This window comes from Choloepus didactylus, chromosome 13, assembly GCF_015220235.1.
Source record: "Choloepus didactylus isolate mChoDid1 chromosome 13, mChoDid1.pri, whole genome shotgun sequence".
In the NCBI taxonomy this organism is placed as follows: domain Eukaryota; kingdom Metazoa; phylum Chordata; class Mammalia; order Pilosa; family Megalonychidae; genus Choloepus; species Choloepus didactylus.
In genome coordinates, this window is record NC_051319.1 from 82,093,195 (window position 1) to 82,113,032 (window position 19,838).

General features: G+C 39.7%; 1 protein-coding gene across 2 annotated transcripts; it reads right to left on the reverse strand.

Annotated features, from left to right (window-relative positions):
- Window positions 1-1,191: 1,191 nt before the first annotated feature.
- BRD8 (bromodomain containing 8) lies at window positions 1,192-19,821 on the reverse strand. 2 transcript variants are annotated; one of them, XM_037801094.1, is made up of 22 exons: window positions 19,766-19,821; window positions 18,754-18,850; window positions 13,412-13,481; window positions 12,736-12,785; window positions 12,408-12,530; window positions 12,210-12,290; window positions 11,733-11,797; window positions 11,159-11,295; window positions 10,417-10,635; window positions 9,894-10,038; window positions 8,789-8,998; window positions 8,138-8,418; window positions 7,348-7,800; window positions 6,979-7,072; window positions 6,729-6,775; window positions 5,743-5,957; window positions 5,466-5,558; window positions 5,203-5,271; window positions 4,664-4,841; window positions 3,875-3,979; window positions 3,236-3,280; window positions 1,192-1,591 (listed from the first exon to the last, which is right to left on the reverse strand). In XM_037801094.1, the coding sequence occupies exons 1-22, from the start codon at window positions 19,782-19,784 to the stop codon at window positions 1,532-1,534; spliced, it is 2,856 nt and encodes a 951-aa protein (XP_037657022.1). In that variant the 5' UTR covers window positions 19,785-19,821; the 3' UTR covers window positions 1,192-1,531. The 2 variants fall into 2 exon arrangements, with proteins under 2 accessions (XP_037657022.1, XP_037657023.1); XM_037801095.1 differs by lacking the exon at window positions 10,417-10,635.
- Window positions 19,822-19,838: the final 17 nt, after the last annotated feature.

Genomic DNA, 19,838 nt, shown 5'->3' on the forward strand with positions numbered 1-19,838 from the left:
TTGACCCACCTGGTACTCAGTCAACAAGTCCTCTTTCCAATTTTCTTTCCACAATAATTTTTCTCAATGCCTATCCTTTGTTCTTGAACAAATGCTATAGCCTCCTAGTCATTTTCTCTATCTTCAATCCAACTTGCTCTCAACAAATACAGTCTCCCCACTGAAGGCCTTAGAATGGGTATCAGCTCAAATATAAATTTCTCCATCTGCCACTTAAAATCCTCTGAAAGTTGACCTACTTTGTCCCTTTGACCTGGGACATTTGAGTTTGATTCTTTTTAATTAAATTTGTCTCACTGCCCCCACCACAGATGCCAATGCTTTCAACTCAGGTTGCTAAGCTCATCATCTCAACCAACCCAAAACCTACATCCTCTAATGCCCACCTCCTCCACAAACTTTTCCAACTTTTAGTGCTCCCATGCTTACACCCCATGCCTGCTTGTGGACTGCTTTGGAAATGTACTCTAGTTATTTCATTTCCTAACTCCTAGAATAACTGACCTCCTTTCCATCACCTCACAGACTATCTTACACTTCTATTTGAGGCAAAAGACCTGTCACTTTTAATATCTTTCTTAAACCCATCTTTCTCAAGAAGGCTCAAAAGTACTAGAAAATACCCTATTAATCATCTTTTTATAATAAAAGGCTCATAACTATTTCATCTTACCAATGAGTTAACTTTTTTTTTTTCAGTTACTCACTCACAAAAGTTGGGATAGAACTCAGGTGATAAATTTTATATAATTCAAACTGAGTTTAGCTTTCAAATAGCAGTGCTAAGAATTCCAATAAATACAAGAGTCCTACCCATAGAGAGAGATGGGTAGAAAATGGTAATATACTATCCTAGAAACACTGTCTTCCAAGTAAGTGGGACACATTTGCTCAGATAAAGGTCAATGCTAACAATGTCCACGCACTAGTCTTCTTTAAGCAATGCCATGAACAGAACTCGGAAAATCCTATTCTCCAAAACACTCAAGAAAAGTTACACAGGATAGTCTTTATTGCATAATGAAACATTTTAAAACATTAATTACAAATTAATTATTGGTTACTTACCTTCAATCAGCTGCAGTAGGACAGTTCATATTATAAGACTTTCCCCTAGAAGAATCTCCTTCCCAAAAATGATGAGATAGTTGTTGTGCGGAAGAAACCACAAGGCAAATCAAACACACCCAAAGAACACATCAAAGCCTAGATTTTTCTTTTCTTGCACAGTTTATTGCATACACACACACTTCACAGGTTTTAAAAAAAAGTCTGTACATTTCACAAGACTACAATCTAGCCACAATCTGCTAGCTACACATTGGGACATTAGCAAAGCCCATGACTTCTGCCCTAAAACAGGCAACTGGGCTACTCCAACTCTCAGAGAGTGATTTTTCCTATCTCATGTCACAGGGCCCAGGCTCGCCTCCTCTTCTGTAACTTCCAATTCTGGAACTGGGCCCGCAAGCCCAAGCTTTATCTTGTTTACTTCTATTTCAGGTTCAGCTCAAGTGGGTACTTTGAAGCTTCACTTTTTCATCTTCATATCGGCTTCAATGGCACAGCGGCGCCCCCTGGTTCCCCCATCCTAGATGACAGGCAGACAAAGAAAAGGAGTGTGAGTGAGATAGGAGGTTAGAAGAGAACGTGCAACATGTAGAATACTGGGGATATGGTTTCTCGGGGAGAGGTGAGAGAATCAGCAGAAAATTCAGGGGAATGAAAGGTATATTTCTGTCTTTCCACAGAGTGACTAAAGAGCACCTGGTAGTTTGTGAAAGGAAATGTAGGACAGAGAATCTTGCTCATACCCACCACAGATGTCGCTGGAATTCACCTAGGGTCCCACAGAATGACTATCAGTCATCCCACCCAGGCCCAAATCATGTGCAAAGGAATAGGAAGAATAAAAGAAAGGTGGGAGAGTCAGAAAGTGCAGTGGATAGTAAGATTCTTGGCTAACGTACCTGTCCAGCTGTTGGTCCCTATAAGAAAGGCCTTTCCTGCAGACTGACCCTGGCACTAGTTCCCTAGCACCTCCTGACAGTTGTTTTCCATGAGATCAGGACAATCAGAAGGCTTCTTTCCATCTGCTGCTCTCTCCCTGCAGCCCAGCTCCTTCCTCTTGTGCAATACTTTGCTTGTCTTCAATAGATAAAAGTTAGATCCTATTAACCAGCCTTGTAACAGCCAGCCAATTGTTGGGGATCCAGAGTCACTGTTGCAGGCCAGTAAGAACAGAGAATATAGTGTTCTGTCGGTGGTACAGGCAAGAGGCCTGTAGGCAAGATGAACCAGTGACCACTTCCGCTGGGCCAGGCCATGTTTATATTTCTTAATATGCAAGGACTCTAAAATTTTTAGAGTTCAAGAACACAAGTTGCCTATGAGGCAACAGTAAGAATAAAAATACCACCTTGCATTTGTGTAACACTTTAATTTTTTTTCCAAGTCATTTTCACACCTATTATCTCATTTTATCCTCACAACATCCCTGTGAGGTAGGCTGGACAGGTACCTCATTATATTAGCTCCATCACACAAATAAGGAAAATAAGACCCCAAGAAGTTATCTAACAAGCTTAAGACATTGTTGTTTTCTAGCCTGATGCCCTTCCATTACATCATGGCTCCCTGGCCCATAATGAGCAATATAGAGTCAAAGGGTCATTTAATTCACGCAGAAATATAAAGTCTTTAGGCTAACACTACTAAGCTTACCTCTAATTCCGCCAGTCACTACTATACGCAGTGCTCATTGATACTGAGATCTTCAGCTTAAATTTCACTGAGTGTTTACATGTCCGACATTAGTCTTACAACTTAATTTTAGAAGAGTTTAAAAAAACTATGTGCTAAGTATCTGCCAGTATGAGAAACACTGTTAAGCCTGCTAGCAGATGTTGCGCTGAGTAATTTTTTATTTGTAAGAGAAGAATTCACAAAAGGTGGGGTCAAGAAATGAAGGGCAAGTGCATCCTAGATCCTTTACCTCAAGAATATGTTATTTCAGTCCAGTAATCTCATAAATATCCCTACCCAGCCGACACACACACTCATGCAGAAAGAACAGGAACGCAGAAGGAGACAGTTTCTTAATCAATGACCTGAATAAACAGAAGTTCAAGACATTGCCACAGTCTGCACGTTGGATTTCCCTCAGCCGCCCACCCCCAGCAGGAGCTAAGAATCTTTGTGGCAACACCACCCCTTGCAGCCATTCAATACTTACAAAGAGAGAGAGAAGGAAGGCAGGAGAGCCCATGGGGACACTGTCCTGTTAGAGGACAAACAAACACTGATCAGGTTCCACGGAAACTCTCAGCCACAAGCACCCCAAACCTCGGGACAGAGACACAAACACCATACATACAAAGACAAAATTGTAAAACTCAAGAACAAGAGGAAAGAGATTCAAAAGCAATCTGTCCATTTGTCTCTGGAACAGGAACTGATGGCCCCCAAATGCTGCAAGCTAAGTCATTTCCCCCACCTTGAGAGCATTCACCCAGAGGAATTAATAATTCACTCACTCAACTCACAGTTTCTCCCCTGTGACTGGGCCTTCCAGTCACAGCAGGTTTCTTCAGTGTTTGGATGGGAGTAAACAAACACCATGCTAAGAGAATGCCAGGGATTTGGGTAGTGGCCTAGATAACACCCAGACACCTGAAAGTTCCTAATACATGTAACTTCTAGATTAGGCAGAGATCCATCTGACTATAAATTACCAAAGCCTGGAAGATCTGTGTCTGTACACTGCCGGATCTAGAATCCCAACAGTACCAAGTAGTAATAAGAAAGCTCCTTGGATGCTTCAGGCTTCTGTTACTGGAACACCAGCACACAGGCTCTTTCCCAGTCTCCTTACCTTCTCTGAAGCATCCTGCTTGCGGGTAGAATCTCTCCCTCGAAGACTTTTAGCACTGATCCCAGACTCAGATGTTTGCATAATCAACTGTGTGGCCAGGAATTGCTGTAAGGAGAAGAAAAAGGGTTGGCCCTAGAGACCTGATCCAGTGGGGAAGAACTAAGACACTTTAGGCTATGGAAATACAACTTTGTATAGTATCCTTCCACAAACTGCACTCAAATGCCTCTTGACTGATTGCAAGTTCAGCCTATTACGTTTTAATTCCAGTTGTCATAGGCATGCTAAAGAATCTGAAAATGCCAACAGCCTTAAGTTTGGGGGCTAAAATACACAGGCTATAATATATAAAATCTCTATTCTCTAACAATGGGAAAGGGAATAAAATTAGGATGAACCAAAGGTCATTAAGCAATTTAAGTTCTCTGGCAGACTCTGCAGAGGTATACAACATTTCTTCAAGTTCAATCTCCTAAAGGGTGGCTGGCAGTGCAACTACAGGATAGAAAGAAGTTGTCTGTGATGAAAGTGGAAGAGGAAGAAACTCTGGTACTTAACATAATTTAAAAATATACATCCACATTTTATAAATAAGGAAACCAAAGTTACTTGCCCAAGAAAGTTAGAATATTCTATCACAAACGTTTTACCAAACCGGAGAGTGCCAACATGAAGGCAGCAGGAACAAAATCTTATGCTCCTAACTGAATCCCTGATAGCTATTGTAAGTAAAAGCCACAGCATCCCTTCCTATAATCCTTGCTGAAACAGTAAGGATCTTCAAAGTACCTGGATCTGCTCCAAGACATCTCGCTGCATCTCTACTGCCATGTGATAGACATCATGGTCCGAGCTATTGTACATTACAGCATTCTGGAACATCAGCATTATATCACGCTGAAATTCAGCTGTGCTGCGGATTAGTCCATTTTCAATGTTTTTCTTAATAGTTGACAAATCCATAGGCCTAAAAAGGGAACAGGAGTAAAAATGGCAGTGAAGAGGAGAAGAGGACCCATATGGATCTCTTAACACCTTTTTCACCACAAATACCTTCTCATATATACCTTCAATTCTAGATGCTAGGACTCAAATGCCAATCCTTCACCCCAAAACATGCACTTAACCCAAAAAATAAAATCAGTCTGTATAATAAGGGTTGAGAAAGGCATTAATTCTTTGACCATCATTGGTGATCTAGAAACTAGAATGAGCAGTCTAGCATGTGGTCACCCTTATTCATATCAAAAATGTTTATCTGAAATTATTTGAAGACTGGACAACTTATAATTCAGGCAACTCAGAATGCTGGGTGGACCACGGCTTACCTCTGTACAATGCTGTGGTAGCCAGGTGCTATGTCATCTGTAACAGGCTGCAGGAAGACATTGGCATACCTACCCAAAAGAATCAGATGCATTTATTAACTTTCTCTCCAGCAGCACAGGTGAGGGAACTTGCTCTAAGTAGCTGAAGACTATAAAAGCCAACTCCAGTAGTCCTTTATAACACAACTCAGACTTTTTTCTAGTCACCAACAGTAAGGAGGAGCAGGAGAAAATATTACTATTGATTGGTAAAGCCCACTCACCTATGATTAGCTGCAGCTCTCCATACAAGCATGATGGCTTTCTTCCAGATTTTCTGTGCCTGGATAGCTTCCTGATCCTCACTACAGACGGAGCTGAAATAAAGAGATACAGGAGTACCAACCGGCACAAGTTCAAAAAAGTGTTGTAATCATTTCTTCTTAACTACTTGTTCCAGGCCAAGAAAAGGAAGATGAAGAGGTATGACCAAAGAAAATATCCTCTCCTACTTCTCCTCTTCACTGCTTTGAACTCAAAGAAAGAATCCCAAATACTTACAATTGTGAAGAAGCAGGGCTGCTGGGGATGGAGTCTGCCAGCGTGTGGGACTGCAGGGTAGCATTGTGGATACTAAAGCCATCATCACTCTCACTCACGGGAGGTTCATTATCCATTTCTGACAAATAGCCTTCTCCTTGATCTTCTTCCTTGGGCTCCTCTAGGCTGGCTGTTTCACTGACCCCATCTTCCTCCTCATCCTCACCTGGGGCATCCTTGGACACAGTTTGCTCCAGTCAACAAATGCAAGCAAAGCTATCCAGCAAAGCATCATTAAACATGGTCTGTCTTTTGGGTTACATCAGTTCTAGAAATGGCCTCAAACTGCTTCCTGAGCCCTCTGTAACTTATACTACCATCTATTTACAGACACTGACTGACCAAGTAATTTGGAGACTGGGTAAAGAATATGACCCAGGATCTTTCAAAAAGGAAGAAAAAAAAAGCTACTTACTTAAGGCTAAGCTAAGAGGCGTTCCTTCTCTCCCCTTGCTCTTGAGAGAAACTCTGACCCTGGATACAAAGTTATCAAAAATAGTTTATTTTGTGTCTCATATGATGGAGCAAGCTCACATCGTACTACCTTAAGTCTCTATTACTACTGTTTTAGCAATTCTAAAAAGAAAATTTATGTTTTGATTCTCTTTTGATAGTCTAATTAATAATCGGATTTCCTGTATGTTCTTCTTGCTGGTTCCAGAATCTCTATTCACTTCAAATCACTCTGGAGCAACAAAGCTTCCTCATGCACTATATGCAAAGAAAGGTCTGTGTAATGTTCACAAACTCATTCATAGATGGGAAGCACATGCTGCTATGGTACTTCCTCCATGACTGACTGACTAATGCTCCTTTTCCCCATGCATCTCCTTAACCAGTCTCACCTCAGAAAATAAAGATGCAAATTTACTGAAATTCATTTAAAAGGTAATGCTATAGGGAAATCTAGTCATATGGCAAGATGAATAAAGAAAAGTCTGAAATACCTTTATCTGGCTTCCAAAAATAGTCCCTGATTCTTCTTTCAATGGGTCTGCAGAGGAGAGAAAGACTACCTGAAGGTTTTTCCACCTTAGCCTTCCCCTTCCTATGGACAATAATCCCCTGCAGCTCTCCTTTCCACGCTGACCTGTACTACCTCCTCTACTTGCCCACAACCCACATTCCCTCAGAAGCCAAAGCAAAAGATCTCAAGTTAATGAGTTAGAGTACAGATTTCCTGGCCTTATTATTTACCTGATATTTCAAACTTGTGTTGAGTCTCGGCCTCTAAAGGATCTTCAATGGGATTTGAGCCATGTGATGGAGACAACAAGCTCTCAGGGGATGCCTGAAGAGCAAAGAAAACATTACCTAAGTACTGGTAAATCACTACAGCTCACACAATCTCATTCTTCAGTGATAATGAGACTACAGAAAAAATCTGAGTCCTACCCATGCAGTATAATTCTAATAGTCATCTTAAAAGGAAAAGTATAGCACTGATCACAATCTATCAGCTTTGGGCACAACAAACATATCACAACTTAAAACAAGTAAACCAAAAGTCTAAACTGTCACTTTTTACCTAAAGTAATACCCTCCATCCTCCCAGCCCATTAATACCTCTGCCTTCACAGTTGTAAGTGGAGTTGCAGTGCCTTTCCCATTGGAAACATCTGCTTCAGCAATCTCTCCAGTTGCAGTACTTCTGGGTTCCTCATCTAAGACTTGACTCCTGAATTCTGGTGGCTCCATACTTGTTGCTGAAACAACCCCAGCTACTATTTCAGCTGCTGAAATGCCTTGCTCTGGTGCTGCAGGCTCCACCTTGATATCAACACTGGGCTCCCTGATGTCCACCAGTTCATGGATTCCCTTGTTTTCTGTCTCCTCAAAGTCTAGCCTCTCTTGCTTCACTGTCATCTCTGGTGCAGGGAGAGGTACTGGCTTGTCCCGCTCTTGCTGAATAGGGTGCTCCCAGGGGCCAGGCAGGGACTGGGGATCATCATTCTCTTCACAAAAAGACAGTGCTGCTTCCACCGCTGCCACATCCAGCACTTCAGGATGATCATCTACCTGTCCCATAATACACAGACTGCTGAAGTCACAGAAGGTAGCCTCAATTCTGTTAGCATTAAATGAGATGACCTGAATCTGCAGCTTCTCTCTCCACCTCCTCCCATGTAGTGGAAGCGAACAATGGACTGTGCAAACCAGTAACATAAGAATAGCTGGGGAGATGACTAGTATGTCAGCACCAAAGGGCTTTGGGATTATACAGATGGAGATGGACAGAAGCATGAGAGTTTTTTTTTGTTTGTTTAATTCTTACTACCAGAAGCAATGAGAGGCTGAGGAGAGAAGCCTATGTAGGAGCCATGGGAAATTCATTTGGGCTTTGCTGAATAGTTACCTTGTCCTCAATGATGGCAATGATGTCTCCTACAGTTTCAAAGTCCAGCTCTTCACCTGTGTAAGACACAGCAATATCCATCTTCTCAGCCAGATCTAAATCTTCCTTGCCATCAATGCTTGGAGCCTTTGATCCTCCAGGGGTCTCTCCCACCCCTGATCGGAAACACTCTTCTTTGATAGAATTAATGATCATGGAGATTTCACTGCTATCCATGGAAACAGTCACAGTATGTGGATCTCCCACAGCCTCCAAGGGAACACAGGTATCAGGCTGACTCACTGAATAAAAAGAAGAGAAAAGCATCTCAGAAGCTTATTAAGTATCAAGTGACCACCCGGAGATCACACCAGGACTGCAGACAGATGTTAAGTTCCCATATACTTGGGCTCGGAAAAAGTTATCTTACACCTGCCTGTTTTCCTCACCCCAGTTTTATCTAGCCCTCTAATATTTGTACACATTTTTCCCCCAAAACGTAAATGCCCACCCACCTCTTCTCATATGCTTCTAAGGATAAAGATGACACATGTCTATGGAGAACAGAAGTATATGAATTGGAGCTTAAGCTCTTGGTCACCTTTCTCTGACTGAAGCTCAACATCAAATTTTGGACTTAATGGCTGCTCAGGGTGTGGGTCAGGGACGCACCTGGAGCTATACTCTCAGGAGTGGAGACAGCCGGAGCAGAGGATGGTGCTGGCAGCGCAGGCATCATGACAATGGTTGCCTGGGACACAGATTCTACAGCGGGTGGCACAAGTTTAACTGGAGGCTCACTGGCAACAGTAGTGAAGGAAGCAAGAGGTGTAGTGAACTGTGTAGGACCAGCTTCTAAAAGCCGGGAAAGAGTAGGAGCACCTAATAGACAAAGAGGTACACAAAATGAGGTAAGAAGAAAGCACATAAACAAGAAGCAATAGCCATTTTATTGCTTCAACAATAGAAATTTTTTATAGTCTTATAGGGTGAAAGCAACTCTGGTGCTGCCTAAGCTCATTATCTATATCCTTAACTTTCTCCAGTCTTATTAAGAACTTCCTTCAAGTTAGGAATAAGCCAAAGCACTAGAGCACACAATGTATATAAAAAATGAGTTCTAATTTTTCCTGAGAAAAATTAAACAACCAAAAAAATTGGTATAAATAAATTTGCCACTTCTGCTGAAATTAAGCATGCTATGAGCCACCCAAATACAAATAATGTTTGTATGGTATTTTGTAAAGCTTTTTCTTCTCACATTTTCTATCTCATTTCACTCTTATTACATCTTTGTGAAATATATATATACACACACACACACACACACACACACACACATACACACACAGACCATTAATAAAAGAGAAACAGAGGCTCAAGAATTAAGTTACCTATCCAAGGTAACAAAGGCAACAGGTGGCAGGCCCAAGAATCAAGCCTACTTCTCTGGTTCCAAATCTCTCATTTCCCTATTCTGTAATTTCAGGTATCTCTAGCTCCCTTCTGTGATTTTGCAAGCCCCAAAGAAGCAGCCATTATTATTCCTCTCATCAGTATCTACGTTTTGGTCATTCAAAGCTATCAATACCTTGAGGATGGCAGGAATTTACAAACTGGAGCACTATGTGGTATAATAGGCAAAGTAGCTCCAAGGTTGGGCTTTAAATCTAGGATTTAAATCTGGCTTAGTAACAAATGCCAGGAAACTGAAGGCAGTCAATGCCAATTTCAACATCTCTGAAGCAAAGCAGATAAAGGAAAAGTGGTGACTTACCTGAAGCAGCAGGGGAGGCTGCAACAGTGTTGGGTGTTTGCTGCATCTCCCCACCATGTATCATGGGAAGGACCCCGCCTACCTCCAAAAGGACACCCGTACTGTTCAGGTGGCCAGAAGCCACAGCGATTTCACTCTCACTGACCTACCAGGAAGAATAAAGATGAAGGCTACACTCAAGCTCTCCTTTACTACCACTTCCCAAAAAAGCTCCAGCAGTTGACCGAACTTCATGAAAACTAGAAGTTAATATCCAGAGAGAATAATTTCAGACCCAAGGGAAGTGCTAAACTATAATTTGACAGGTTCTCTGGGGAAGAGAACGAAAATAATTGTGGTTGAGACACCTCAGGACCCAAGGATACTATTGACTTACTGCATATCTTTATTTTTTTTAAATAACATTTAACTAGATCTTTTCCTCTTTCAAACTTTTTTTTCCATGTCATATTTTAGGTCCCAGGCACTCCCTTCCAAGTACTAAATCACCACAGCTCTCAAACACCCACAGAAGTCTCCATACCAGTCTGGGGCTAGTAGGCAGGAGGCTGCCCTTCTTCAAGAGCTCTGACAGCAGAGGGGAGGGGGGTGGAGTTGCTTTCTGTCCAAGCATCTTTTTCTGGGGTGAATCATCTGTTACTGGGGTCATGGGGGCTTCTAAGGGTGCAGAGCCTGGAGGAAGGGTGTCAGGAATCCCAGGAAACGAGGTGACTGGGGTACTCGGCAAAGTCCCAGGGGTTACCTAAGAGACAACAGAGAACCTTTATCTGACTTCTCAAATTCTGGAAGGTTCCCCACTAATCTGGATGTTAGTCTAACTATTACTTTATTAGTCCTAAATGGAAGTGCCCAAAAACCCTCTAACCCTCAGCCATACCTTTCTTCCCCACAGTTTTTTCTTCTACCCCCTTAAACACACAATGACCCAACCACTCCACCCAACCTGCCTTTTACAAAGTCCTTTTCCACTTCCAATATTATATTTACAAGGAAATTGGCCTCATACCAGCAAGAATTTCATAAGACTAGTACACTTAGCAAACAATTCCTTAACATAGCCTTTCATCTATTTCTTGAAAGGTCAAAAGCCTCAATGTTTTTGAGTCCACCCTTATTTTAGATCACAGAACATGGTACATTAAGTCTTTAGCATTCAGACCAAGAGAGAAAGTTGCCTCTAGGCTATAAGTAGTCTTCTCATCACTCAGCTCTGTTGGCTTATTGCCCCTTTGCTGATCAATTCCTGAGGATGTAAATATACTCACCCCAGACGTGGCCTCTTCCATAGTGGTTGGAGTCAAGTCCCCAAGTGGATAATCACCTCCTGGGGAGGCAGAACCTACAGGAGAGCGAACCATCACGGTCGGTAACCTCCTAGGGGGTGTTTTTACTGCTTGACGAGCTAGAACAGAAAAGAGAACAATGTCAAAATCGTCAAGATAAAATAAGTGAAACTAGAGACTACTCAGCTATTATAAAGTACAAAAAGGGGTGTAACATTATTAAAGCAGCAGTACGAGTTTGCATTGGAAATGGATAATTTTTAGTCTCATTTTCTCTAAGGGCAATTCTCACACCACCTTAATTATGCTTGATGTCTTATTATCAATATTTTGTGTCCTAAAAGTCAATTTGAGATCTAGTGAGATGTGAGCAGAGCTCATTTTCTAAGACATTCTTACTGGACATTAAGGAATGTTTTAATTCTGATAGAAGAAAAGATGACAGAGGAAAGTGTGCAAGTAAATTGGAACTAGTAGACTCTATGTTGTCTTCAACCGTTTTAGCATGCAGTACTATACAGTCATTTGCTAAAAAGGCTCACTAGGTTCAGCCTACCCTGATATGCAGCATCTGTAGCCTTCCTCTTTACTTCAGCCTCCTCTTCCTCCAATTTCTTTTTCCTGAAGAGGGAATAAAGGTTAGATACTAGCCAGCTTTAGCTCCTCCATAGTTCAGTGCCCTCACAGAAAAAGGCTAGCACTTTCTGGGGGAGAGGCCTAAACAACCATCCTTAATTAGCAAAACAGGGAACTTGACTGTACTGCCTAACTCCCAGTTCCTCACCCAAGCAAATTAGAGTCACTTTTAAGCTAGAAGTAAATTATGTTCTCACATAGAAATAGCCTGTCATATCCCCTTCCAGGACTCACTCACCACTTCCCAGCTACCACGCCACTGTGGCTTTCCCTTTCCAGAATCTGTTTCTATTTTAAAGGGATGGCAGGTTGAGGAAATGAGCCAGATAACTTGCAGTGGGAAGGGGGTAAAGAGAGAGAAAGGAACACAAAAGAAAAACAACATAATATAACCCACATTGCAATGTCATTGCAAAGCTCATCCAGTCTGCTATCCATGTGTCCAGCTTGAATGAGTTCTGCATCTCTTTTCAGTCGTCTACAGGGAAGAAGAGAGATTGGGTTTTTTAATCTGCCATTTAAAAAATCCTAACCAGTACCAGAAATCAAGCCCTTTTGTCTCTCCCAACCATTTGGTATTCTCTCTGATAAGCACCTATATTTTTCCTGGGTTTCCTTTATTACTTTCTTTAATTCCTCAACTCGTTCAGCCGTCAGTTTTCGAACAATGACATCTTCAACAGTTTCCACAACCTCCCCTTTCTCACCGCGTTTCCGTCTGTGGAAAAATTTTTTTTAATTACTATATATATATTTTTTTTGAATAGGAGAACAACCCCGCCCCCCTTGCTTTCTTTGAGCTTTCTCTACCAACTAATTATTGATAACATCTGCTCTACTTTTATCACCCACTGAGATAAACCAGACATTCTCAGTAAACAACCTCCACTGAGGGGATGGCAAGTGCCTGGCTTTGTACTCACTTTGGGGTCTCAGTGGTTTCTAGAAGTTCCGAGTATTGAGAAGCACAATGCTATGAAAAAAAAGTAAAAAAGTGATGAGCAAGCATGGGAAAGAATGACTTTTCAAGTTTCAATATATTAGAATAAAGCTTAGAGAGGGGAGTTATACATAAAGATGTGAGTGGTTTCTAGGAGGGCAAAATATTTTGCAATTATATCAGTTCAAAATTATACCAGAATGCATAAAAGGGAGTCTTCTGGCCTGGAGTTTAGGTATTTGGGGAAAGACAACTTAAAAGTCAATATTAATAGCTAATACCTACTAAATAGTTACCATATGCAAGGCACTGTGATAAATGGAATTAAATCTTTCCAACAATCCTGAAGGAACTCATCCCTGTTTTACCAATGGGAAAACTGAGGCTCATGGTCCAAAATTTTTAAGAGGTAGAGTCACATTCGAACCCAGATCTAACTTCCAAGCTTGGGTTTTGAAATATTATGTTACACAAACAGGAACAGTCTGTAATATGAATATATATAGATGGATTGGCAACAGTGGAAAAAGTAAAATGCATTCTCAACCATTTTCCTTCTTCATGGCATAAAAGACTTACAATGAAAGGTCAAGGACTGGTAGGGAACCAACTTCACATTTCAAAGACTGCTCTAAAAGAGCAGTTGCTTGAGAACTTACTTTTTGAGAGAACCAGTCTGGAGGGCGGCCAGGTTCTGCAAAAGGCTTGATTGCTCTGCTAACTGATACCCTACAGAATTTAAAAAGCCTAATTAAACACCAAATAGAAAAAGGGGCAGGGGGTAGGGGTGGCAGGGATAGGTTGAGAGGGTAAGGTCTGGAAGTTATTACAAGTACTTTGGAATAAAAACCTGCAGTTGGGAAGTATTTTGGAATATCTGTATATAGTAAGTGACACTATTACTGAAAAGCCATTTAGAGGGAAAGAGTCATTGCTAAGCAATTTTCCTGGGTGATAAAAGTAAAGGTATTAGAACATAGCAAAGCCTCATTTGTGTTCATTTGGGAAAATATTTTGATGTCGATTTTGCTTTGGTTTAGTTCTTTTAGAAAAGAACTTTTTGAAAAGCAATTTGTAATATATTCTGGAACCAAAAATATGTTACTATTATCTATGATCCATTAAAACAGCTCCTGGGCACGTAACAGAAGGCAATAATTCAACTAAAGAAGAAAGCACCAAGATGTTCATATAAGACTTGCTCAGACTGATGAACATTTGGGTTTTTTCTAAATGCCCACAAGAGGATGTTTAACTTCTAGCACTTCAACTCTTATGAAAATTATTCAATCCATAAAAATAATTATAAAATGCATGTGGTGACAAAAAGTATATTTATAACATAATATTAATGAAAGAAAGATGACACAATTTTCTGATTACAATCATACCTTTTCAAAAGCTATAAGTAGAAAGACAAAGAAACAAATATGCAAAAATGAAAATAGCAGGATTGGGATGGGATCAAGGAAGGGTGCAAAGGGGCTTCAACTGAATCTATGTTTAATTGTTTAAAAAGATCTGAAGGAAAGAGGACAAATCCTAAGTTTTGTTAACCTAAGGACCAGGTACATGGGCACTCATTCTCCACACTTGTCTATGTGGCTGAAACAGTTCCTAATTTTAAAGAAAAAAAATTGTGCTGGCATAATAGTATCATAGAGCTTTTTTCCTTTATAGAAAGTTTAATACTGTTATATAGATAGCCATCAGGACAATAAAGTTTGATCCATAATTCACACCTTAATCCAAGATAAATCCCAATGAATCAAAGATTTAAATGTTAAAAAAGAAATGCAATCATGAAAGTACTAGAAGAAATCAGAGAAGAATTATTTTATCATCTCAGAGTAGAGAAGGACTTTCTAATTATGTCACAAAATCCAGAAGTCATGCAAAAAAAATTAATAAACTACATTTAAAAAGCCTTAATGTAAAATGCCACCATAAGAAAAGCTAAATGGCTAAAAAAAATTGCATCTCATAGCTCAAATATAATTTAGTATTAAATACAAACTCCCAAAAACTAAAGGCTAATAATCAAATAGAAAAATGGGCAAGACAGTTTACATAAAAGGAAATAAATGTGTCTCTTTAACATATGAAGACTTCACTCATTATAAGAAAAATGAAAGTTAAAAATACAAGATACTATTTTCATCTGTCATATTGTCAAAGATTGGTCAAAGATCAAAAGACATAGAAAAACAGGCACTCTCATATATTACCAATGGGAACAATTGGTAATATATGAAACAACTGAAACAATCTTTGAGAGGGGCAATTTGGAATATTTATCAAATTTTATGAACTCATTTACTCTTTGACCCAGCAAGGCACTGTGTATCCTTTTGCCTTTCGAACCTTATGACATACTACCTGCTCAAAAAATTTTTTTAATTTTAAATTTCAGAGTTTTAATTAAGTGTTTTTATAGTATTTTCCTAATAAAAACGTAAGGAAATGTAGATTGGTTCTATTTCAAAATAGTTTACTTAAATGTTTTATACTAAAATGAGTTCAGTTTATATTTGAGTCAAGTTATATTTAAGCTCAATCTGAGGTTTAGCGAACTAATATGATTCATTCAATTTTGCGGTATACATTTAATTTGGCTCAACAATAGGTGCTGCCTAAAACATCGTGGGCCTCCCTTATCACAGGCTATACTGTTACCATCAAATTTGCAAGCAAGTTTAGAATGCTAACAACTTCTGTGGGCCTGCTTCCTAAGCAGTTTTCCAACTGTTGCCCAGCCCCCTAAAAAGAGTACCAAAATGCTTGCATTCTGTCAAAGGGGAAATTATTATTTTTCATCAATCTTAAAAATAGTTAAGTTTTAATGTGAGCAATTTTCTGTCCACTTAAGGACAGGCTAGGGAAAAGAAGATTTGAGACAGACTAAAAGAAAACACCAAAGGAACAGCCTCAACGCTTCTAATGGCGGCAAAGGTGAAGAAGTCTGTTAAACAATGCTTATACTACCTCGTGCCTCCTCTTATTAGCTAGCATGAGGATATTGAACTAATAAAGGAAGTTACTGAGCTGTTTTCAATATTCAAAAACCAGAGGGAATGGATGGTGGTGACGGCAGCACAATACTGTAAATGTAACTGATACCACTGAATTGCAAAAATGGAAGTGTTAAAATGGGAAATTTTATGTTGTATGTATGTTACCATTAATTAAAGAAAAAAAAAAAAGTACAAGGGCAGCTGTATATTTACCTAGGATAAGTCAGATTTGCTTCCAGCCAAAATATCAACAAAGAATGCTCATACTGGTTTCAGCATAGTCTGAAATGAAGATCTGACTAGAAGCTACATGTATCTTTGATAAGATGAGAAAACAAATGAGGAAATAAATATGATTTATTTTAAATAGAAAAATTTTGTGAAGCCTAGTAACTAACAAGATTCTTAAAATAAAAAACGCACATATCTCCGATCTAGCAATGTCACTTCTAAGACTTATCCTATAGAAATACCAATACAATGAACAGAAAACTGTGTACCTAAATGTCCATAGAAGGCAAACCCAAAACAAATTATGGTATATCCAATGGAATACTGTTGAGTTTTAAAAAGAATAAGCTAGATCTTGTGTACTGACAGAAAAATACCCAGGATACCATTTAAGGAAAATATCAGGTTGAAAACAATGTTTATACAACATTCCTATTCTTACTAAAAAAGAAAAAAAAAGTTTAAACATATACACACACTACTCAGAAAAATATAAGGAAGGACATGTCAAACTTAACAAAGACTAGAAGGGGAAGATGTGGTGAAATCAGAACACTCGTTCATGGCTGGTTTATTTGCAAAACAACTATCTGATATAAGAATTGAATCTGGAATATATAAAGAACTCTTACGACTCAAAAATAAAAAGATAGTATGCGCTCTTAATATGATGTGATAAAAGTGGTTCTTTCCCTCTGTGATCTTCCTCCCAGAAACATGTAATCCCAGCATAATCATGAAGGACAAAAAAAAACCAAAACAACCACTGGAAAATCCCAACATAGGGACATTCTACAGAATACCTGTACTCTTCAGAACTGTCAAGGTCATCAAAAACAAGAAATTCTGAGAAACTGCTACAAACAAAAGAATCATCAAGAGACGTGGCATCTAACTATTAGGTGGTATCTTAGATGGGATCCTGGGACAAAGAAAGGACATTAGGTTAAAAACAAGGGAAACCTGAGTAAAATATAGACTTTGGTTAATGATAATGTGTCAATATTGGTTCATTAGCTGTATCAAATGTGGCATATTAATGTAATACGTTAATAATAAATAATAGGGAAAACTGGATATGGAGTACATGGGAACTTTCTGTATGATCTCAGTTTTTCTGTAAATCTAATGTTCTAAAATGAGAAGTTCATTAAAAAAAAAAGTCGGTCGAATCTGTGGTGTTAATGACATGGACAATCACATTCTGGTGCAAGTTTTTAATCTGAGCACAGACCAATAACAAGTAGTTTGAGACCATCATTGGTCTTCTGAACACACTTAATAGCACTTGTGTATATCACAACTGCTCACATTCCCTTGATAAGACCTAATCATATGGCCCACCCAGATTCAATTCAGGCTGAAAAACAGTCTTTTTATGTGTCCAGGAGAAAAATGCAGTGGTTTATTGAACTCATAGAACTGTCTCTGCACATGCTTTCAAAAGATCATCCTGGGGACTGCTGGGAAAAGACTGAAATGGGGGCCAAGGAGGAAGCAGGATTTCCCTGGCTACCTGACAAACTCATAGTTCACCACTATGATGAAGTGTCATTTCCTCTCAAGGGTTTCCCTGACCACCCTACGTACATCTTCCTATCTTGTACCCACATAGCACCAGGCACCACAACTGCAATTCATGTTTCTGTGTATGATTAGATAATGTTTGCTTCTATTCAACTGTAACTTTTGTATCTGTTTTTACAGATTATTTTTCTTAACATAACCCAATGCCTGATGGATAACAGGTGCCCAATAAATACTTCTTAAATGAAAAAAGAAAATTTAATAAGATAAATAACCTAACTAAGAAATGGGTAAAGGATCTAAACAGGTATTTCTCTAAAGAAGATGTACAAATGGCCAATAAGCACATGAAAAGATGCTCAATGCCATTAATCATTAGGGAAATGCAAATCAAAACCACCATGAGATACCACTTCACACCCACTAGGATGGTTATAGTCAAGAGGACAAAAATAAGACTTGGTAAGGATGTGATAAAAGTGGAATACTCATTCATTGTTAGTGGGAAAATAAAACTGGTTGCTTTGGAAAATAGTTTGGCAGTTCTTCAAAATTAAACAGAGTTACCATAGGACCCAAGGATCTCACTCCTAAGGTTAAACCCAAAAGAATTTAAAACATATGTCCACACAAAAACTTGTACACGAATATTTATGGCAACATTATTCATAATAACCAAAGGTGGAAACAACTCAAATATCTATCAACTTGTGAATATACAAAATATGGTCGTCCATACAATGGAATATATGTATTAAACCATATAAAGGAATGAAGTACTGATACATGCTATAATACAGATGAATCTTGAGAACATTATCCTAAATGAAAGAAGACAATAACAGAAAACCAAAGAAATGCCCAGAACAGGCAAATCAAAAGACAGAAAGTAGATTAGCTGTTGTCCAGGGTTGGGAGTAGGTTGGAGGGCATTACATGGATTGACTGGTAAGAAGTTTCTTTCTGGGGTAATAAAAATATTCTAAAATTAGATTACGGTAATGGTTGCACACCTCTGTGAATATACTAAAAACCACAGAATTGTATACTTTAAATTGGTTAATTTTATGGTGAATTATATCTCAATAATGCTGTTTAAAAAAAATGCTGCTTAAAGATTAATATATGGATTAATTAATCAACTATAATTCATTAGCCATATGAATCTACCAGTGTGAAAAAATACCCAACATATCTAAGACCCAAGGGAGACATCCTGGATAGCTTACCAATTTTGATCTCCACTCCTCATGACAGAAGACGCCAAACACAGCTTCTCCCGGATAGACCATGGCTCTGTGGGGCCAGTACTCAGCAGTTTGTGTTCTGAAAAGAGAGAAGGCTTACAGGGATAAATATTGGGACAGTAGTTTTAAGCACCAAAGAGAGAACTAAAAGCCCCGTACAAAACACCCAACTTGTTAGGACAAAGTGGGCTACTATTATCACCAATCTGGATTTTCCCCATTACAACGAAACATCACCACTAGAGGTAGTACCTATTCACTGCATGCGAATTGCACTGTGTGGCGTATATGGTAGACATTTGATTTCTCAAAAGCCACGGCCTTAAGATCCGCTTTAATTTAAAAAAAAAATAGTTAATGTCAGAGTACGACGAAGCAGTTCTCTTGAAAGGCCAAGTTTCGATACTTTCTCCAATTTGAAAATACGGGCTTATTTCCCAGAATTCCTAGCGGCTACCCGCTCCTGCTGCCCCGCCTCCTTCTTAGCATAAAATTGTTTACTTGCCTCAGTGCCTCGTCCCCAACTGTCGGGCCTAAAAGGCCTTTTCTACCCATTAAACATAAAAAATATAGCTGAGACGTAAGAAACGCAATTTTCCCGGTGGTAGAAAAAAACTCACGGTTAAAAGACCCCAATTTCCACTGCCTCACAAACACTTTGGCTAGAAAATGAATTGCTGGTTGAGACGCCGGGCATTCTGCAAGGCAGCCGTCTCTGCGTCTGCAAGCCCAAGTTTCCGGAGCGGCTTTATGCCTTCCCCCACGGAGCTCCCAACACAGGATTCACTAAGTGCTCCGCTCCCTCCCGAGACATAAGACCCTACGTTTCTGGGCTCCCAACCGTTAGCCTTGACTATGCTGTCAAGCGCAGGTCTGTGAAAACCTTGGGCTCTCAGCAAAACCACCCAACCACTCCCTAAGTGTGAGAGAGAAATCGAGTGCCTGGCCTCGGCTCCACAATAACCTTCCACGCAAAAGCAGCAAAGACACTCACTCCCCGTTCCTGCCGCCATCTTGGCCCCGAAGTCTACAGTCCGGGAAGAGCGCGAGTCAGGTAGGGCCGGATC